Source organism: Tachypleus tridentatus, chromosome 3 (assembly GCF_004210375.1).
Source record: "Tachypleus tridentatus isolate NWPU-2018 chromosome 3, ASM421037v1, whole genome shotgun sequence".
In the NCBI taxonomy this organism is placed as follows: domain Eukaryota; kingdom Metazoa; phylum Arthropoda; class Merostomata; order Xiphosura; family Limulidae; genus Tachypleus; species Tachypleus tridentatus.
Window position 1 is genome coordinate 1,930,904 of NC_134827.1, and position 23,998 is coordinate 1,954,901.

The 23,998-nt window shown below is 31.7% G+C and overlaps 1 protein-coding gene across 2 annotated transcripts in view; it reads right to left on the reverse strand.

The window, feature by feature from the left end:
* Positions 1-524: 524 nt before the first annotated feature.
* The window catches only part of LOC143246204 (uncharacterized), a 61,733-nt gene continuing 38,259 nt past the window's right edge, over positions 525-23,998 (reverse strand). Inside the window, exons 7-12 of one of the 2 annotated variants that reach the window (XM_076492457.1) lie at positions 17,923-18,117; positions 16,902-17,033; positions 14,841-15,743; positions 5,466-5,668; positions 1,552-1,729; positions 525-605 (exon numbers count right to left, since the gene is read on the reverse strand). In XM_076492457.1, coding sequence (XP_076348572.1) covers positions 15,287-15,743; positions 16,902-17,033; positions 17,923-18,117 — 784 coding nt within the window. In that variant the 3' untranslated portion in view covers positions 525-605; positions 1,552-1,729; positions 5,466-5,668; positions 14,841-15,286. Of the gene's footprint in view, positions 606-1,551; positions 1,730-5,465; positions 5,669-14,840; positions 15,744-16,901; positions 17,034-17,922; positions 18,118-23,998 lie in introns of those variants that run through there. The other variant, XM_076492458.1, reaches the window with a different exon arrangement.

The window sequence follows — 23,998 nt, forward strand, 5'->3', positions numbered from 1 at the left end:
AAAATAAGTCATTTGTTCAGTTACTCTTTCTCTGGAACTCCTAAATCTACTTTCACCTTGCAAGTAGGAATCAGACAATCTGTCCACTTGTCTGATAACATTCTGGCTTGGAAAAGTTTCTGCATAACTTACAGGAGAAACATTTCTATAGAATCTAGACTGATTATTACCTCTCTGAGATATTTCATTACCAAATACTTTCCTGCTAGCTGTGGAATGAGAACTACCTTGGCCTATAGTGTGTGTCCTAAAATTAGAAGAAAAAGTAGTTGGAGATTTTATACCTGAATTAGTTGAAGTAGTAGCTATGCTGAGGTCCTGGTTAGACAACAGCTGAGATAAGGCTATTTTGGTTCCAGTTGCATTGTAGAAACTGTCTGTATCTAGGACAGAGGACGTATCCTTCCAATTCTCTCCTTCATGAAACTGTGCCAAAAAACCTGATATAGGTCTTATATATGTTGGTATATTACTGGATTCATGCTTGTTTTCATAGGTTTTGTTGTATACAGTGTCATACTTACCAGATGCTTCAAGCAGTGATACTTGTTCTTGCCTTCCCTTCATGTCATATGCATCTCCTTTCATACTGTCTAAGCAGTCCACTAGAGTGATGAAGAGAGATCTATGAAGACAATAATTCTTGCACATTTTTTATTTACCAATTAATTCTCTCATATTAGTACTGCTCCATTTCTTTTTTAAAATGCCACTTCTACTATCATTATCATACTTTGATAATAAATGCAACTTGCCACTATTGGCCATATTTTAAAGATTTTTTTTTTTTACATTCCAAAATACAAAATAAAACCATTTAAACTAGAGAAAGAAAATCCAGTATAACCATATTCATTCGCAAATAATATGAGAATAAATTCCATATGATAAAAATAATTCTCTATTGTACTGATTCTGGTAAATCTTGTGGGTATCTTTGTTCTTTCATCAAAGTTTTCATAATATCAAATATTGTTTTTGAGATAAATGCATTCTATTCCAACTGGAAATGATGCAGAAAATATTTGCATAGAAATACTTACTGGTTGTTTATCATCAATTTTAGAATAAACAGATAATGCAATAAACATGCACTGAAAAATACATTTGTGTTAGCTTTTACAATATTCATTCTCTGAACCTCATTTCTTTTATTTGTTCATGAAAAAAACTTTAAATATGTTATATATAATTATATTTTGCAAAGTTTGTGGGAAAATAAATAAACCAAAGTCTATGAAGGGCAATTGTAACTCCCTGCTTCACAGCAAATGATATTCCTGTACTTAAAACATGAGCTTACAATAATCCCCAAGAGGAATATTCACAAAGAAAAAAAAATGTCTCAATTTAATTTGCCTTAAATATCACTAACAGATTTTATCTCAATTATTATAAATTTTAAGCATGTTAACAAAAGATAGTGCACATATAGTAAAACATTTTTGTAGAATGCCACAAAAAAGCATTATAATGACCTAAAATTTTAAAAAAGCTAATAATAATAGCAATAAAACAGTAAAATGTTGTTATACAAGGAAATAAACAAACCAATACTGAAGTCTTTGACTTGCTCTTGTTCATGTAGTTGTACATCACTGTGATGTTCTGTTCTGTAAGTGGAAGTAGTTGATTGTGTGTCAGTTGGTATTTGTGGCTTTGTTTGTTTGAAAACTGCAGCTAGAAGCACTTGAATGCTCTCCATTTGCTTGGAGGAAAGTGAATCAATCTAAATGAATAAGTAACATTTGTACTTAGAATGTAAAATTTAACAATGGACAATATGAACAGTAAAAACATTTAAAAGTATATGACAATATATTTAAATATTTTAAACTATTTCCAGCAAATTAATAAATAAATTATGAACTATTTAATTTTTTAATTGGTCTTGATAGATCCTGCATGTTGAAATATCTAAATTTAAAGCACAATAAACTATTTACTCAAATTACAATGTTAATACAATGAGCAACTGTCAGAACAAAGAACATACAGTGATAACTGATGTTTAACTACACATAAGTGTACTATATTTTACAGCACTGAGGACTAAAATAAAAGCTTTTATACTGAAAATCAATCAAATATAAACATCCAAAATAAATGTATAATTATTAACATTAAAAAACATATCACATAATTCAATGGAAAGTTTTATATGTATATATTACACGAAAACATTTGTTGGATCTTAAAATCAACTTTAATGCATCTAATAAGATGTACTGAAAGAAACAAATTGCATTCACAATGTTATTTCTTAGTTATAGAATAAAATGATACAACCTGTAAAAATTATAAAATTTACAAAAGAGTAATGAATGTGATTCTTCAAAATCATTCATATATAGGTTCAAAACAAGATTCATTAGTACAACATGTGTGTACCTTTTGCATTAAGCACAGTTCTGACTGTTACAATAACAGCACTGCCACACCTATTATTACTGAATGTTGGACAACTTGTTGGTTATGCTTTATTAAATGCTGTAAAAGTATGCAATATTCCACTCAAAATACCCTTTAGTTTTTAGATTCTTGTTTAGACTATACAAATCAAGCAAATAAGCCTATTTAAAATACTGCAAATAATCTCAATGAAAATAACCGATTATTCAGTGATTTTGCCAAATAAGTGACATTTTAATTATGACAAATACAAGGTAATTCATATGGATTATTATAATATGAATAACTGTTCTCAACAGTGTTATGGAAGATAAGATCTTTGTTTCAATGATGTAATAGAATGATGAATCAGAACACTAAGTTATGTTGCAAGTGGCATAGCAAATAGGACTTTAGGTTTTATGTACAGAAACTCTTAATACAAGTCTAAAAAGTTTCTACTGTCATTCTACAGTTCATTGGTTAGGCCACAACAGGAGTACCATGTTTAGTTTCAGTTTTGGGTTCATTATTTTAGAAAGGACAACGAATTGTTGGAAAGAGTTCAGAGAAGAGTTACTAAGATGATACATGGAATGAAAAGGTTATCAAATGAGGATAATGTACTCACAAAAAAATCAGTGGAGATCTGACTGAAGTGTTTATAACTGTTAAAGAAATTGATGGTGTTGATGCATTTTTTTTCATACTTAATAGCAAGAATAATAATACTAGGACATAAATAGAAATTTTGGCAGGAAAGGAATCATCTTCACCTTTCTTTCGTTTGTTTGGTATTTTGTGCAAAGTTACACAAGAGCTACTCAAGCTAATTGTCTCTAATTTGTCAATGAAAGACTAGAGGGAGAGAAGCTAGTCATCACCACCCATTGCCAACTCTGGAGGTTACTAATAAACAGTGGGATGGACATTATGACACTCCCAAGGCTGAAAAGGGCAAACATGTCTTGTGAAAAGGGGATTCTCATATGTGCGACCCTCAGGTTGCAAGTAAAGAAACTTAACTACTTATACATGTTGGACTCCTAATAGCTAAAGACAGCTTTATTTTTCTAACAGAGTGATTGAACTTTGGAAAGAATTGTGTTGGACCAGTTAACTTTTGAGATTTTAAGGAAATGCTTGATGAATTTGAAAGATAAAGGTTGACTTCATTTCAGTGTTTGGTACAGTAGATTGGATAGCCTAAATGGACCAACAAATCCTTATATTATATACATTATATATAGACACACACACAACATAAACATCATTATTTTCTAGATTATCTACCATATAGAAGTTATAAAATATTATGGCTCAGAACTCATTCATCACATTTAAAGCAGCCATTAACATTCAAAATTAACATTACATTCTGTTCATACCACGACTAAGACCCATTTTGTATAGCAAAATTGTGATTTAAAAACTTAATTACTCGTGTTAAGCTTTAAATACTGAAGTAAAATAATTGTGTAAAACTAATAATATTCTAAAGTTTCTAAAATCAGATATTATACTGTGATAGCCAAATAAGATATATTAAGAAACTGTTGCAGATGTTTCTCCATACATCAAAACTTTTTAAAAGTTTTAAGCCACTATCTTAGTAAAACATTTCTTGCTGTATTTGAAGTTGACACTAACTTATCACTCCCTCAATCATATTTAGTGTACTAATATTTCTTATATCAAACTGATTTTTAGTAATACTGACAAATCAAATAGCAATCCACTTAAAACAAAATATCAAATAATAAAGTTTCTAAGCCCAGCTGTAACAGTTTCTTTTGTTGCAGTGTAACAATATGTAAAACAAGAGTCAACATATGCATTCTATGACAACTAGCTGTGAATACAAATTTGTCTTAAAAATTTGTTTTAAATATTAGTGTCTAAATGGTTTTTACACTATTGAAAAAATAGATTTATGTGGTGCTTATTAGACTTCTAACAAACTTGTTTCTTTTCAAATCAATTAATATGCTAATTATGGTAACTAAAATATCTAAATAAATATAAACTTCAACCAGAATATAAACATTATATAATCATAATACTTCTTATTTACTAACACAAGTGTTGTGATATGAAATTAACATTACACAAGTATTGCCAGATAAGTTAACAGTATAGGTTCTCACTTAATGAAGCTTCAGAAGCAGGAAAATAAAGTAGTGCAGTTCTTAGATACAAACACATCTTTAAGTGCTTCATTTGAACATAGTTTAAAACTATTCAATTTTTATCTAAACTCAGCACTCTAATTTCTTTCTATTTCAGTGAAAAGAACTGTGATATGAAAACAAACAAATTCATAATGGGACACCTTCACTATGATCAGAAAAGAGTTCTAGTGTAAGCCAATGATTCCTCTCATCACTATAACTTAGTAGTAAAGATTGTCACCTAATGGATCTTTTATGGCAATGAGCACTATAAAATCTCATACAAAGAAATGATATTGTAATCACGCTGTAACAGTGCTAACACCATTTGTCCCAGCACAAGTTCTCATTGTCAAATACAGATTCAAAATAAAACTGTAGAAAAAAAATAAACTAATATTGTAAAACAAAGTTTGAACATGCTGATTTTCTTTTGTCTAAGAATACCACATTATTAATTACAAAAGAATATATTTTGAAATAAAGTTTTGTCTACACATTATCAAGAACATGAAGTTGCACAAGTATTCATCAGTCCAACCTAAATCTGAAAAATTGTGTCAGACTTTCAAATAAAGAAGGTCATGTTAAGCAAGTATGTTAGTATAGTAGCATGAAAACTAATTAAAGAGTAGCAGAATTAGCCACCATTAAATAAATATTTCAACTACTGATAGCATCAGCAGGAACAATGTGTTATACTTTGGTTTATTAATAAAAATGTTTTTCCCCTGTAAACATACACATCCATTCCATTCACACATGCAAAATACTTTTTTTTTTTTTTTTAATCAGCTAGAACTGTGATTCTTAAGAAGTATAAATCAGGGTATTCTTACACATTACTTTCATTAACAGCATAAATCTGTTTGGTTAGACAGTTAGGTAATATAAAAATGCTACCTGAAGGCTTGAAAGAGCAGTCAGTTGATCACTAGTAATACCACTAGCACCTTGTTTCTGAATTGTAGCTACAAGGAGGTTCAAAACATTTTGCAGTTGACTTGCTTTCACTTGATTTTCCTCTTCTAAAGTAGCACTACATACTTGTCCTAGCAATCCCTTCTCAATGTTTGGACTAGTCTTGTCAGATGTTCTTTCACCTGCTGTATAAGTAATTTTGTTCAGTTTTATTTTAGATCTAAAATTCATGAAACAATTTAATATTTTCATTTAAACTTAAATCACTGTTTGGAACTTATGAATTTTAATGAAAATTATTCAACATAAAACTAATTTTTCTTTTAAGTATACTTATGATACACAGAGAGGTTTGATGATCATTTTTCACTCTTTTAGATGGGCACTTTACCTGAAAAATAACTGGTCAAAACTAAAGTTTCATATTGTGTTAAACAATTCTCATTAGCAAAATTAATAAGATTTAACATTTTTAACAAAATCATTAACACTAACTACTCATGCTAACTTGTTACTTGATAAATCTCAAAACCTGTTTTCATTTCACAGTACACTACCATACCTTAATTAAAAACAGTCTCTCTATCATTACCATTTAAATCTTTCATAATCAAAGAAAATAAATCTATCCTGCAACAACAACAACCTTTATGGTGTAAGCACCTATTAATATAATACACCTACTGCCAATTTCTCATGACAATTAATTATAATCATACTTTGTCAGCTTGTAAAAGGTTCTCCCACTATAACATCTGCTGTCGTAATAATTGGTTTGTATGATGTTCAAAACACTCCTGTGCTTGTTGTATCCAAGCTAACATAAATAGCTCTAGACTGAGCAAAACACATCTTCATCAGTGGATAAAATGAACTTTATGCAGTTGGAAAGCTATCATTATTCACTCTTCTAATTCTTAAACATTCCTATGCTTTTTTCTTCTTTTTTTTTTATAAGTATAATTAATTATAATCATGTTTTGTCAGCTTGTAAAAGGCACTGACACCATAACAACCATTATTTATCACTAAACTTTTACCTGAAGGAAAAACAATTTAAGATAAACTTAGGTAAAATTATACAATTAAATAGCAAACAGCTAGAATAGAAGACAAAATAATAAAATGCAAGGTTTTCTGATTATATAGCATGTTTTTTTTAATTCAAAAACTGCAGAAAGCCTAATAATGAATAAAAACTTTACAGACTGACAAAATGTTCACTGTTCAAAAGCATTCTCAAAGTGGCAAAGACAAAATGACAACATCCAACCTGATGGCCCTTTTTTTCTCTATTTTTAATGCTGAGTAAAACAATTTTTTTTCTCAGTAGATGCAATAAATGCAAAAAAAAATGTATAGGTAGGAACATTATTACCAAATTTTCCAAAAATTATAATTTGAATAACTTTTTGCAGCTGGTATTTTGATTCACTACTCTGAATAAAACATTATAATTGTCCATTACATCTGAACATAAATATTATGGCCAGTTATATATACATGAAAAATAAAAGCTGGAATTTAACAAAATTAAAATAAATTGACTATCCAGGTAAACTATAATTAAGGAAATAATAAGGAACAATATTTGACCAGGCTCAAAAAAAAGTTCTGCTACTATAAAAAACATTTAAATCACAAAAGTTTTATAAGTAAAAACAGGCAATTTAGCAAGCAATGGAAACAGATATAAAATTTTGCCAGAACATTCTAATTAGCATAATTTTATGGTTTATAATGCTGAAATGAATTGAATTCTAAATATACTAAATTCTTGAAACCAATGTAGCCAAAGTAGTCTAAAAAAGTGTTCAAATTACCAAAATAAAAGAATGAAGTAAAACTTTAAATCATATTACCCATGTAAAATACAGTAAAAGATATTTACAATGTGATAGAATAACTGATCTAATATATACATACATATATATATTAAAGCTTCACATGACAGTATTAAGGTTGTTTATTTGTAGTTATGTGTTTCATGCTTCATTGATCACACTGCATTATAAAATGGCAGGAAAATACAGAACATTACTATGTTCGATTGTTGATGAGAACGTCAGAGTCACGTAATTTGTAAAGTTTTCATTAATAAATTTATTCATACCACTATTTTAGAGGAATTTTATTTAATTCTGGCTCATATTTATGGATAAAATATTTCTCCATTGTTTTTCTGGTTTGCTCACAGTCTTTTCCAACCTTATAGAATGGTATTACACTGAATTTCGGGTGTTTTTTCTTCACACATTGGTCTAAATGTTTACCCAGTCTGATTTGTTGCAATTCTGGGTGATTTATCTGTTGTCTTTGGATAGCCATTCTGTTCTTTAATTGGTCCCTGGAACATAAGGTGAGAAGCTATATCAGAGACAGTCTGGACTTTCTAACTAAACTCCCAACTACTCTTGAAAATGATGTACTCTTAGCTACCTTTAATGTATGTAGCTTATACACTAACATTCTCCATAAACTAGGGAAAATAGCAACACAGTATTGGATTGAAACCTATGCAGAAGACCTGAAAAGTAAATTTGATCACAAGTTTATAATAGATTGCATAATGTTTATTGTGCAACACAACACCGTTTAATTTGACAATGATTACTTTCTCCAAATGAAAAGGACAGCCATGGGAAATAAAGTGGCCCCGACGTATGCCACCCTTACAATGGGGTACATTGAAGAAGCCCTTTTGTATCCAAAAATAGCAGAAAGGTATGGAGCAGAGGGTGCAATCTATACTCAAGACAACTGGTGAAGATTTCTGGATGATTGTTTCATCATCTGGAAGCAAGACCTGGGGGATATTTCAGACTTCCACCAGGTATTAAACAACACCAATGATCATATCAAATTTACAATGCAATTGTAATACCAACATGCAATACCTTTCCTGGACATTAAAATATACAGAGAAGGCCACAAATTGCAAACAGATATTTATCACAAGGATACAGACTCATTTCAGTATTTGGACTTTACATCTTGTCATCCAAGACACACAAAGACTAACATTCCTTTCAACATGACCCAGCACATATGTACCATAGTCTCAGACCTCAAAATAAGAGAAAAAAGATTGCAAGAATTGTCAGTCCACCTTCAATGAAGAAACTACCCAATAACTTTAATTGAGATGGGAATAGATCAAACCAAAAATATACCAGCAGCAAACATAGAAAATATAGTCAAAGAGAAAACAATGAAAAACACTACATTTGTACAAACACACAATCCATATAACCCAGATATTTACAAGATAATCCAAACATCAAAGGAAATACTCCATGGTTCAGAAAAAGAAAGTCTACAAAATCTGGCTAACACAACTTGGATGAAAAGCCAGAGACAAGCCCCTAATTTGAAAAGAATTCTTACAAATTCAGTGTTTAAGCAGTCAACCAAGGAAAATGGTGCAAACAATGTGGTCACCCACATTGCAAAACGTAAACTCATTCAGGAAAGCAGCTAGGCTATCTGCACCAAACATTCAGTAAAAAGTTAAAAGTAAATTTAGTAAAATTCATAAAAGGAAATTAACGTAAAACAAAACAAAGTTTAAAAAAAACACATAAATAGTATCAAACAATGTTTACATCTAGTCTACAACATTAAGAGAAAAACTACAGTAATTCAAGTTGTAAAGGACTTTCTGTAGCGTAACTGTAATTATCATAATTTGTCAGGAAGACTAACAGTTAAGTACAAAAACCACCATCAGTCACCTGAAGTTGGCCTTTCCAGTGGAGGTGCAAAGAAGGTTCATGAGACTATGTATAAGCTCTGAACTGGGGAAGTGCAGAAAGTCCCAGTGCAGAGCCTAAGTCCTTGATGATTAATAGGGTCCAGCACAGCCATAGACCAGTGATCCATATTAGAGTTTCAATTGAATGAGAGCACAATATATTTTTACACAGAATGTCGATCTGCTCCCCAAGATGTGGAAGAAAGGACATGGAGGATGTTTAGTGCTCTTGTACATTTGACCCGTAGCTGCTTAATGTGTGGTATAAAGGCCAGCTTATGGTCAAAGATAAGACCCAAGAACTTTGTCTCAAGGACAACAGACAACACAACTTCACCAATACGGAGTTCAGGATCAGGGTGAATACTCGGTTGGCAGCAAAGTGCATGCAAACGGTTTTAGAGAGAGAGAAGGTAATGTCATTTGCTGTGGTCCACTTCAGTAAATGATTGAGGGCAGTCTGTAGTTGACACTCAATATACCCTCATGTTTGACGACTGATATGAGATGTGAAAATTGTTGACATAGAGCCCGTTTGCAACAGTGAGATGGTGTTGTTCAGTGATGGCATTAATTTTTATACTGAAAAGTGACACTCGGAACACCTGAGGGATTCCAAGTTCCTGTAGAAAACAAATGTAAAATGTTGAACCCACACAAGCCTTCACAATGTCAAAGAATATTGATACAAGATGTCGTTTGAGAAAGGCTTCTCTGATTGACATTTCAAGTCATCGGAACTCCCACTGGGTGGGTGAGAGGAAGTTGTTTGATTCGAGGAACCAAACAAGACAAGTATTAACCATCTTCTATAAGATCTTACAAAGACAGCTCATCAAAGCAATTGGACAGTAGTTTGAAGAAATCTTAGGATCCTTCCCAGGCTTAGAGAAATGCAGGACAATAGCCTGGCATCAGGAAAAACATTCTCCTTCCACATCAAGTTAAAAACAATCAGAAGAATAGCAAGACAAACATGAGATAGATGGTGCAAAATGTCACAGTATACATCCTCAGGTCCAACAGATTTACTGCCAAACCAATGAAGGGCCAGTTTGAGTTCCACCAGTGTAAAGGGAAGGTTATAGTCATAGAGACAATCAGCTCAAAAGGAAAGAGGTGATCACTCTGCCCAAGTCTTGACAGCTAAGAAGGTGGAAGAAGAAGCAGAAGTGCTAGATACCTGACAAAAACTTTCACATAGAGTATCAGTGATGCTCTGAGTACCAGCTACTTCCTGGCCATCAGAAAGATCAAGAGGGGGACAGAATTATATTGTCCACTGACCTTTCGAGTCTTGTCCCATATGACTTTGGAACTGGTAGAAGATATGCCGGTTGTGAACTTAATCCAAGATTCATTCTGGCTTTGACGTCTTATCCATGAAGCACGTGCATGGGCCTGCTGTAAAGTGATGTGGTTCAAGAGTGTAGGATATCTATGGAAAGTATACCAGGCTCGTTTTTGAGCCTTCCGTGCTATGGAGGCAGGATTCTACCACGGCCGAGGATATAGTGGAAAACGTGTCGAGGTTTTAGGAATACATTGAGCAGCTGCTTGTATAATACAGTCAGTTACTGCTGCCACACTGTCATTTACTGATGGCTCACAGACAATGACAGGATCAATTTCTGAGAGAGAATTGAAAGAGGGCCAGTTTGCCTGATCCAGCTTCGACATGGGCATGCGGGTCCAGTGGCATCAACCAAGGCCAGTCTTTCTCAAAATTATAGTAAAATGATTACTGCTTCATGAATTATTGTCAACCATCCATGAAAAATGGGAGAATAATGAAGGGGAGCAAATTAAGAGATCAATAGCAGTAAAGGACGGACTTGGTGCATGAACATAAGTATAAGAACCAGTATCGAAAAGAGGAAGATTGTGATCTGAGAGCATATGCTCTACAGAGCAGCCATTCGTGTCAATATAAGCACTTCCCCAGAGGGGATGATGTCAATTAAAGTCCCCTAGGATGAAAAAGGGAGAGAGCATCAAGGTCTGATTGATCATATGTTTCTCCAGGTGACAGGTAAAGAGAACAAACAGTGATGGTATGACCCAAGAAAACATGGATGGCTACGGCCTCCAAGGGTGTGTCGAGTGGCAAAGATTGGGTGGCCACATGCTGATCAACCAACAGTGCTACCTTTCTATGCACTCGTCCATCACACAGCCTGTCATTTCTGTACAAAGAAAACTGGCAAAAGGTGACTGTATTGGCAGGTTTCAGAAATAATTCCTGTAAGGAAAAACATACAGGATGTTTTGATGTCATCCAGATTAGAAAGTAAACCTTGACAGTTCCATTGTATCAGGGTGGCCCCTTTTATTTATGTGTAGGCAAGCTAGGTGGAGAACCCTTCTGTTTATAACCACGTCTTTTTTCCTCACTGTCCTTATTCAAGGGAGGTCTGTCGACCTCCAGGGATCCAGCTCTAGGTCGACTGGGCAGGTCTTTGCTGTTGGAAGAGGATTCCAGTGAGGGAGGACATGAACAAATGATTGTTTTGCATCTTGTGATGGGACAAGAAGATGTATCTGAGGGAATGCCTGTACCCAGAACCAAAGGACATGGATCTTTGAGTTTGTTGGAATGTATGTAAGGGACAGAGATGGGTACTGAAGTTGATCCATCAACTTTTTTAACCATGTAGGTGAAAAGTCTTTTCATTTGTTTGGAGAACGATTCTTTTGGAGGCACAGAGAGAACCTGTTTGCACTCCCACTGTAGTTGTGAAACGAAGTGCAGCAGCATGTGTGCGAGATAAGGTGGTGAACAGCAACTTTCGAGCCTCAGGATAAATAATGTTATGAATTGTTTTCAAATGCTGCACCTTTTTTATTTCCAACCATTTAAGGCATTAACGAAAGTAGGACGGGTGAGAGCCATTGCAATTGATGCAGTGAAGGTCCATTTCACACTCGTAGGCATCATGATACTTGCCACCACAATGAGCACACATCAAGGAACTACAACATGACGTCTTCGAGTGACTGAACCGCTGACACTGGAAACATCGGAGAGAGTTTGGAATGTATAGCCGTACTCTGCAATTGAGATGACCTGCCTTGATGGTGGCAGGTAGACGTGGTGACATAAATGTGAGAATGAGGACAATGGTTGGCATCATAATTTCATCTTTACAAGTGGATATATGCCTCACTGCAGAAACTCCTTGGGTGGAGAAACCAGCAAGTCCCTCTATTCCTTTCTGATTGAAAGAGAGACATTTGCTCTAAAGGTTTATCTGAAAGTGAATGCAATATAAGAAAATGTGGTACAACAGGCAGTACAGATGGTGAGGATTGCTGCTTAGAATCTTCAAGACATAGTTATTCACCTATAGACTGTTTTTTTCACTATTTTATTAAGATATTTAATTGGAGTATCCATAATAAAGAAAGGGAAATTTCAGTGCTCACTGACTGCACCCACCATGGAGCCCTACGAGGGGATGCACTACAATGTCATGCAAGGATATTGCATTAATGCCAGGGAGTTGTGAGCACCATACCCAAACACCAGCATTAGACACAATGTCCACAACACCCGTTGAGAACTTCCAACACTAGTACTTGGTTGACTCTAGCCCAAGTGAACCAGCCGATTTACCCAAGGGGGCCACCCAAAGGCTGGCAGTCTACAGGAATTCAAAGCCAAAGTGGTGTGTTAGGGTTGGACCCTCAACCACCAGGATCCTCTCCTCCCCTTCACAAATTGCCACACACGGCAAACATGTGGGTGGATGTTTAGATCCCAGAGGAGGTAAATTGGAACAACAGAACCTGCCCTGGGAGGTCCCCTCACTAGTACAATAATCCACACCGAGGGGCCTGTTAAAGGATAAAGTAACTAAAATATGGTGCTAAAAAGAAGTCAAATAATTACTTAAAAGGAAATTGGAGAATTTCTTTTAAGAGAGAAGTTTTAAGAAATAGTATAATTAAGGTTCTACAAAGAAACAAATACTAGGTGGAAAAAAATTTTGTTTTTTGTAAATACTCAGGCCTATTACTAAGTCACAAAGAAGCATGTGCTCATACAGATTAAGCCTACTTTAGAAATACACAGGAAAATAGTAAGAAACATTTTATAAAACCAAAACTTTCCACCCTCACACATGTATACAATGATCATGTGAGCATTAACATTTATGTAAATATGTTAACCTCCATGTATTAAAAAATATAAGAAATATTGTTTTGAATTCTTTTATTTGTTAACGTTTTGGAGAAATTTTGTAATATTAGCTGTTTACACTGAGATTCAAATGAATAAATGTATAAAAATAATACTTTTATTCAAATGTGTTTTTAACTGCAATAAAATATGCAAGTTAATCCAAACTATGATTTTGTGCAGCTAAAAGACAAAGTGATTAAAATATGTATCACTTCATGGATTTCATATCCAAAAATTATTTTATTTAAAAAATAATGCAAACCAAAATCTTGTATTTTAAAACAACTACCAATTTAATGGTATTTTCACAACTTTAGAATGTTATAGATGGAGGTTGTAGGTAAAATACCTGTGAACCTTTTAATATGCAATTCTCGATAATTAATTGGGTCAAGGTGTACAATAAATCTGGAGGAGCCTATTGAAAAAAGTTATTACTAAGTTCACTGACATTAAATAAGTATGAAACCAAGCAGCCAGAAGCAATAACAACATAAAGTATATATAAAAATCTTAATACTTCCAAAATAAAAGTCAAATTAGTTTACTCTCACACATTTATAATATGATGTAGTTTTATTTATCAAAAATAACTTTTATAAATAACAGTTCATTCAGTTCACCAAGGCAAAAAATATATATATATTTTATTCATTTTAAAGTTATACTTGGCACCATATGTGAAATCTTAGCATAAAATTGATTAATAAATTCCCAAAATTCTTTTGGCAGAGATGATAACTTGCCAATCTTTTAATGAAACTCTTCTCTAATTATACCTATTGCAACATTCATACACGAGTGACATAATGATGGGAACTATTACTACTTTTAAATGTCAAATTCCAAAATTTACTTTGAGATTATTTTTCTCAAAATAGATTTAAAAAGTGAAACAATAAAAACCAGCCTGTTTAAAGTCATAGTAGAATAAAACATATATAAAACAAGTAAATGGCATACTAAATGGCATATATACATAAATATTTTTATTATGACATAAAAAGTAACTTAAGAATCCACTACTTAATGCATTTTTGTGAACAAGTTCAGGTGTTTTTAAACCTATATTTTCTCAGTATAATGAACATATTATTTGCAATTACTTATTAATCATACAAGAAATTTGAGAACTGTATTAGAATTTTAATTTCTATCAAAAATCTGTTCTTTAGTTAAAACTACTTGTACATTGGTATCACATATAAAAGGGTTAGTCTAATTTTGTCATAATAAAGAAATTTTAGGTTGTACCATTGTTAGCAAATGTCATATTAGTAAAGAATTGACAGACACTTGAAAAAATTTCATTCATGAATTACACCTAGCAAAAGATGGTTATTTGGGCAATACAACAAACATTTTCAAGCCTTGTTGTAAGAGCTGTATAAAATACCCTTAAAGGTAAAATGCCTACTTTTTACTCCACTTCCAAGTCCTGGTGTTTTGTCTTCTGAACTGAACCATAATGACTGATTAAGATTTTCTGAAATGGAGGTGCTCCCAGATAAGCTACCAGACATTCTAGTAAACACTGGTGAACTCTGTCTGACATTTCTATATGTTTCTTGTTCTCCTGTAAATAAATTTGATTCATTGAATTGCCCAGCTTCAAGCCTGGAACTCACAGTTTGACTACGTTTTCCTAGAAACATCTCTGAACTAGTTTTATTAACACCAAGAACCATATCCAACCCTGTAGAAATGTTCGATAATGATTCTTGATTAGCAAACAATGATTGAAAACCATGACTATCTCCACTACTTTGAACTGCAGAATTTTCTCGTCCATAATGATTCTTTAGAGAGTCTCCACATCCTTTAGCTGTGAAAACTGGAGACTCCCGCTGAGATGGAGTGTGCCTAAAAAGGGAGAAACCACAACCACCACTCCCTGGAGTTAAACTTTTTATCTAAAGAATAAGTGACATCTGGATTTGACAAGTTTTCAGATGTTGCTTGAAAGTCACGTTGTAATATAGCAACTGCTTGTGTACCACTTTCTCTATGCTGCACTGGAACATCAACACAATTTTGGGAACCTTTGACTTCAACTGAACCTTCAGAAGTTTGTGTTAATTTACTGCCTTGAGCTGGTGGAACAATGCTGCTGAAAGAGACATTCTGAGATTCTGGCAAAATAATGCTTATACTTCCACTAGCACTGCCAGAACCACCAGATCCACCATAAAGCTGTTGTTGACCAGGTACAATGCCAAGAGTATGTCCTGTTAAAGAAGTATTTGTATCGTGTTCCACACGTAGTTGACGTCTGCGTTTCTTAGACCACATTTCATGACAATCTTGCCAGTGTGGTAAACTATTGAATACAAAACAGTAATTATAAGAAATATATAAATAAAAAATAGAAACAGGTAAATTAGTCTGGATTAATAAGGCCAAACTGTTTTTGTTCTAAGCACTTGCTGTAAGAGTAAGCTATGGCTTGTTGTATTATTCAAAGTTTAAATATTAATCAAGTATGACCAATAAAATTCCATTCTTACTGGTAATGCCTATAGTGAAATATAAATAGCAAAAACAATTAACATTCAGCAACAACATGCTGATAGTTTTTTCCTTAACCCACATGATGAACTATTAACCCTTAAACAGCAGCCATCATCAACTAATGCTACTACCTACATCATTCCTGCTGTTTAAGGGTTAAACTTGTCTCTAACTCAGTTCAAGTGCTAAGTTCCTGATGTTTATACAACAACAACAAAACACAAACAAACTGACAACATTTTCAATGCAAACAAAGGTTTTTTTTCTGGAATTTTCAAAAAAATTTTCCCTAAAAATTTTTCAAGCATAATAAAAAAATATAATTTAACTAAAATTACACAATTGGCAAAATTGGTTCTGACATCACGTACTTGGTAAAGTATTTATTATTAATGCTTAGTATAACTATGCCAGTAAAAATATCATATCAAATTAAGTTAATTTGTTTTTATTTTTTCATACTAACAGTAAAATTAATTTCCCACTGAAGGCTACAAAGATACAATTAGTACATTTTAAAGAATCCAAAGTATTTTCACACTTTAATAATCTTATACATAGGAGAAAGGTACATAAAAATATAAATATTTACTGAGACTTATTAATGATAAAAAAACATGATACATTTTAATGCATTAAAATCCTAACTTTATGTCACAGTAGTCTAAAAACATTTACAGCACCCAAAAACAGTGGTCTCTGAAAGAATAATTACTGTCTAAGATCTGTTTCATGAAGTCACATATTAGAAGTCATATTTTACAACATAAGAAAAAAGAACCTTTTCATCATACATCAAAACATACATCATACATTCTGAATATTACTATAGATGTGTGTCATCTTATCTTCTGTTAAAAGTAGAAGTTCATGATGATAAGGAAAAAAACCAAAAAAACAGACGAAGCCCTGACTGGATATATTTCTTGATATATAAATATGTATAAATAAAAATTATAATACTAACTCTGGAGGTGGCATCAATTCTGGACAAATGTCTTTAATCCAAGCACATTTTATGGCATTTTCTGCAGTAATTCTTATTTCTGGGTCTAACTCTAGCATCTGGTCAAACAAATCCAATGCAGGAGTTGGCAAACTAGGAAAGTAAAACACATCTAGATTAAAACCATTTAATGTAATACTAAAAAAATATACTGAAAACCACTTACAATTATTACAAGTTCCAGTTAAATACTGTAATAGATTATGATCTAAAACAATACAATTTATATTTAATTTAGCAACACTGAGAATAAAAACAAATCAATAACTGAATTTTAGGAATATGTACAATTTAAGGTGTGTTTTTTTTCAACACTGTAACATTGTTTTGTGTTCAATAACTGAAAAGGGATATGTAAATATCATTCACCCAATAATAGTATAATAGCCAAATTCTAAAATTAAAAAAAAAATGTAAACAATCCAAAATGTGCCAATAAACATGTAAATGAATAGTAGAAAATGATACATCTTGCAACATAAAGACTTTGACAGTTTGTCCTCAACTACTTCAAGAAATAACTACTTAACACATTGAAAGTAAATTTAAAAAATTCAACTAATCTGAAAATGTATTCATTAGGCCATTAAATCATAATTTTTAAATAAAATAGTAAAATCTGTATTAAGTAGTGTTGATATATAGTGTCAGCTTATTGTAATTTAAAAACTCAGTTCAAGTAAGCAATAATGCAAGCTATTAATCTACTTAACAAATAAGCTTTACATCAGAACTGAAAATCAAAAAGATGAACACCTGATTAGAAAAAGAACTGAATAAAATTTTCTAAGTATACAATAATTATACACTACTGAGACATCACTTGCATGTAAATGTTTAATATATGATATAAAGCCACTTACTTAAGCACAGTGGAACTCAAAGGTCATATCAATGAATACAAGTATATCAGTAACAAAAAAATAAAAAATACTTGTCATTTCAACATTTAAAAATTCATTCTCTTTTTACTTTTACTCACAAAAAAAATTCTTCTCTTATTCTTCTTCTATATTGTTTCTTTGGTTTGAATGTATGGAAATATGGAAGATGAATAACCTTAGGCCAGTTAGCTGGGCAAGGAGTACCACACAATCGACTGATTACTTCAAGCTGAGTCATTTCTTGATTAGCTTGAAAAATTGGTTTTCTGGTAAAAAGCTCTCCGAGAATGCACCTGTAAAAATATGTAAATGTATCTTTACATAAAGACAGAAATGAGATAATAAAGGCATAAGATCTTATATTGCTTTTAAAATATTTTTGAATTAATATGTGTAATCAAAACCTTTCAGACAGATTATCACTTCAGATATTCAAATGCAGAAACAAAAAAATCTATACGAAATTAAGGCACAGATATCAATAAATATATGTGGAAAAAGGCTTTCATGAACAGCACATTTTTGCATTATACATTCCCATAGTACATATATGAAAATTACAAACTGCACATTACAGTAAAAACACAAAACTATAAGACCAAAAGCAGCATGTGAGCCATTAAAGCACTACCAACCAAAAAAAAATAAAACCTGAATTAACTCTTTGTATATTGTATGTTTAGTTTTTTTCATATATTTTATGTTTAAGAACTATTTTAATGTGCTTTAGGGTGTGCCAGTGTTTTACAAATAAAACAAACATTGGAGATAACTAATGTTTGCTTTGTTTGTTGTTGTTTTTTTCAATAAATGTTTTGATTGTCCTTTTCACATTTAGATTTTCTCACAGTAAATAAATCATGCAAATGTCTAAGATTTTTGGATCATCACAGGTTTTTCAGTTTTATATTAACTTTAAATCTTCTGTTACTTAAGGTGTCACTGAATATTCTTGACACAATAAAACATTAAATCCTTTAAACAAATTCTAGTTTTTTTCTCTAAAACATTTATCAGTTTGAAGTTTTAACAAGCCACATATAGCAGCAATTAAAACAAAAAGATAGAGGAAAAGATCCAATTAACTGATATTTCCCAATATTTCATTACTTTCAAAGTTAAGAAACTATAGTTAAATTTTCCATTTTTGTTTTAAATACAAATAGATTATCAAGCTACTACTATCACAGTGCTTCATATAGTTTGCCATTGCCATATACTGATAAATCTCTGCCTTTGTCAGCATCTGCCAAACAAAGTTAGTAATTCAGTATCACAAAACAACATCTGTATATTGATTTATAGTATTTGAATCACTAAGTTTAAATATGTCGTTTTTTTTTACCTCAAGAAAATAATACATAATGCATTCACACAATTTATCCATTTAAATATCTTTCATTTTTTAATTCTCTGTATGTATGGTTGTGCAAGAATCACTCTTCCTCTGTTCTTAACACTATCCAACATTTTACTACAGGACTTGAATCACACAATGAAATTTCTGGATTCAGCATAGCATTTCTCATGAACACTCTCACCATAGTGAGAAGAAATTGTGCATATCATGACTTTTTAGAGAATTACATTCAAAATTTAATTAAACTATGTTATGATGCCAAGTTTATTGATATACAAAATTAATAAAATAGTTTAATTAAATTTAATGAAAATTGAATATCATACAAGTTTCAATTTTGTTTTCAATTTCATAATGAAATATTTAAAACAATCCTCAATCTTTCTTAGAATGAGAACTAAGATTTGTTCTACAGTCCTACCCTCTTTTCTAATTTATTTACCACCCCTCCAAGAAGTACATAATTTAACCTAAATTACTCATTATAATATAGACATTACTCAGAAAAAGCAATTTTTAGAGCCTACAATTTCATTTATCTACACAGCCATAAACTCACTTCTCAAGCCCACCTTTCAACATTTCATCTTTCACAAATTGCCAATCGTTTTCTCTGACATTTTATACTACATTATTAACAACCAAAGGAAAAATCCAGGTGTTAATTTATCAAGTGGCATACTGTATTATTCTGTTTTCTGCTCAGGACATTGTCTATTTCATTATTCAGTTTCAATTTGTTTCTGACAGATATCAGATCAACATGCTTAGCTGAATTTTTAAAGGATCTTATTGCACAGTATTAAAAAGCCAGAAAAATCATGAGATATAGGAAATTGTTTGCTTTTTGTATGTTGTTTTTCTTATATTATTAAGGTGCAGTATTTAATTAAATAAAAAAATTACATCTAGCAGTACCATTACTATAACAAAGTAAGATTCAGTTTTATTGACAGCTGGCAGCAAAAAACAAGATTCGGGTACCATATTTCTTGTTTTTTAAATGTATTTTTTATTTGTTATTATAAAACTAACTAATATGTAAAAACCAAAAACTTATTAGGTTTGACAAAGTCATATTTGGTAGGATAATAAAAACAGAAAATAAAAATTCTTTGTTACACAATTTGATATGCTAATGTAAGCTATATGTTAACTGAGTGATTCACAACTTACTTGCTAGAATTATTAAATAGATGCAGTTCAAAGGGCAATAAAACAATTAAAGTAGAAACAGGTATATACCGTTATGAGTTTTAAGCTATTTAGACTAAGCAACTGTAGTTTCCTGTTACAATTTGAACTACTTCAAAAAAAAAATAATGTAGAGTTACTTTGTATTTATTATGATGGTTAGAAAGTCAGTCAAACTGAATGAATGTTTACAGTTACAGTAGAAAATAATACATATATGAAATTTAACTGAAAAAATTACATTTATTTGGGTTTTAGAGATTATAAGATTATATACATGAAATTTCAAAATTTTCAGTTAAAGAAAAGTGTTTTCAATCTTAACACAAATATCACCTTGCACTCGGAGTAGTCAACAATTTTGACTCCATATATTCAGAGAAATGTTTAGTAAAAGTGCACAACTAAAAATTTCTGATTCTTTGCATATAAAAGAGTTGGAATGTTTACTGTAAGCTTGTCCAATTTTTTTAAGATATACAAATCATATTAAAAGGTACAGTATGGAAAATTTGATGGTCACTTTGAAGTCATAAACACAGTCAATTCATCCAAGCCTGTGGCAAGACTGTTGAAGACTACCTTTTCAGCTTTCACACAGGATCTGAATTTTGTCCTGAGAAAAGGTTATTTCACAATAAATACTTGTTATAAAAAAGAATAAAGCTATTTGACACAATTTTGATATGTTAGGAAATTAATCTCCATGCAGTTTAATAACCCTTTTATGCACATGTTCAGTGTCACTGTCAATATGCCTTTGAACCTAGGCTATTCAATGTGTAGAAAATAATTTTTATTAACCATGTACATCATTTCAATTTGTGTTTTCCCAGCATCGTAAAAGGTGGCAAGATATGTTAGGTCTTCATCAAAAATAGATGGCAAGTGTGAATTTCAGATTATGTATGATATTTCCATCTTATTATGTAAGCCTATCAGGGATGTTCTGATGAAATAGTTGTATTTACTTATCAGCTACTTTATTTCTGAAGAAATCCCTTTTGAAACAGTTTTAATTCACCCATACAGCCATCATTCACTTCAAAAGTGCTCAACATCTTCCTGTATATTTTATCATTTTTCTTTAGCTCATCCAATCAAGCTGAAGTAGATTCAAACAGTGGTCTTACTTAACTGAATAACAGATTTTCCTGCTGAAATCCACAACATCGAGTTTCATTATGGGCATCTAACACAAGGCTTATAATTAAAGTTGTTTTTAGTATTATTAAAGTAGGTGTAAAGTTATTTATCTGTTGCATCTGTTCACAAAGTGTTGTTATAACAGAAGGATAATTATGATACACAGCATCAAACTGCACTTCTCCTGGTCAACCATCTGAAAGCATGTGGTTCTTTGATTAACAATTTTGCAGTTCAAACTGCAGAGCTGCTCAAGAAATAATACAAATTATTGAACTTCATCTTGAAGGTTTTTGAGTCACTTGACATTTTTATGGCATTGACACACCTAGGTGCAAGTCTGTGTGCCATACACTGTGTCTGTATCACACATGGGGACAACTGTGACTTTTTTTATACACCTTCATGTCCTCTGTGACCTACCATAGTAACAGCACTATCTGTACATAAGCTCACAATTCTTTTCATATCTATTCCTAAATTCCCAAAGGTGTCCTTCAACTGCTGGTAGGATGTCTCAACATTGCCTTCATGCATATATTTTACGAAATGACTAATTTTTTTCAAGTCATGCATTACACAACATAACATCATAAAAGTTGCATCTTTAGAGACATTTCACATTATTATTTCATTAACTGTGATCAAACTTAAGTTACTCTTTTCAGTTTTCAAACCATTCAAGGAGAAAAAATGTAGTAGTGTATACACATTCACATGGAAGCTTTAACTGTGCAAAAAATAAACTGTTTGAATTACAAATTTACCAGACTCACTCACTTTATACTCAAATGTACAATCCTCACCATCAAGTTAAACATCATTAGCATTGTACTCCAGACTTCCAGTTTTTCTTTCTACAATCCTTCTTACTGCAACTAATTGGTCACTGCTGCCATTATGAGTCTTTACTATATAAATCTGCATATTAAGAGAGTCAGGAGTACCCATCATATTCTTCTTTCCAACATCTTTTACAATGGTGACAAAAAATGGATTTGAGTCCATCTGCCTTTGCAACAATGTCTAGCTAAGGGTACCATTTTGTCCAACCTTTAATTGTACTGTCAAGGATTGTATCAATACCTGAAAACAGTATATGTTGTGACAATTAATTTAATTCTTGACATTTCAAAATGTAATTTGTAATGACAGTTTATTTATGATGTTGTTGGCAAATTACTGCTACTGTACATTTTTAATGGTTAGATCACTGATTTCACCACTATTATATAATTAATATTACATTCTAGATGTAGCATATTGTTCCTTTTTTAACTGACTTGCAATGTTATTTCCTAGTTGTTACTCACATCCACCCCTGGTTTATGGTTCTTTTGTTGTTGTTTTTTTTATCCCTCTTTTTACATAAATACACACACATGTACAGTATGCATCAGATTGGCTCAACATTTTATTCACCTCTACAAAGTGTAGTAAAGCCAGGATTCACCAATCTATTATAATTTGATGATAAGGAAGAGAAATATGACTCTTTTGAGAGCCCATTTGTCACATGATGTTCTTAAACTTGACATTTACCTGTGTGTTTTTTGGTTTTTTTTTCACTGTAACATTTTCAATTGTTTCACCCATTATGGAATTAACAACAGAAGTAGACTCAGGAGTTTCCAATGCCAAGATTAAAAAACTTCTTATCATTGTTGATTTTGATAGGGGCATCTTGAATGTGGAAGACAAGCGTGCAAGTTTATTGAGGTTCAACTTCAAAATATGGCACTCATTATCATTCTAGTGATATGTTTAGTAAAAAAAGTTGTTACAACACTTTACTTCTCTTACAGAATGGCTAAATATGGAAATAAAAAGTAAAATCTTGTTATTTTTACAATGTTTTACTTTACTGTAATTTTACTAATAAAAAACAAACAACAGTTTCTTCACATAAAAATGGTTCTGTAATATGATTCACAACATAAACTGTTAAATGGCTGATGAAGTAAATCTTGACTACTGTAATACTACTGAATAGCTAGCATTGGACAACAAATTCAACTGGTTGTGTGTATATAACACACATATGTATTTACATTTGCTGAGAAATAATTTCCAAAAAGTTAAACTAATTTATTATGATTACTATTATGTGATTTTATTGCATGTAATACATGTTAACCAAACTGTAATTTCATCTGAGAAAATACCAGTATGCTAGCTACAAATTTGTACTTTATAGGCCAATCTTTCAACATAATTATAAATTTGTCGACTGAACCTGTGATATTCATCTACTTATTTGTACTGAGGTAAAAATAAAGTTACACAAAATGTTTTGCATGTTTTTCAGAAAAAGTAATAAACTGGCTCATGGTCAATAAAAAGAAGAAAAAACTGCCATTTATTTTATGTTTTTCAACCATTCATTTGAATATTTTTAGATGATCTCGCTAATGACCATGGAATTAGGTACATTGTTTGCACAGAGAAATCTACAAATAAACTATACAACATTA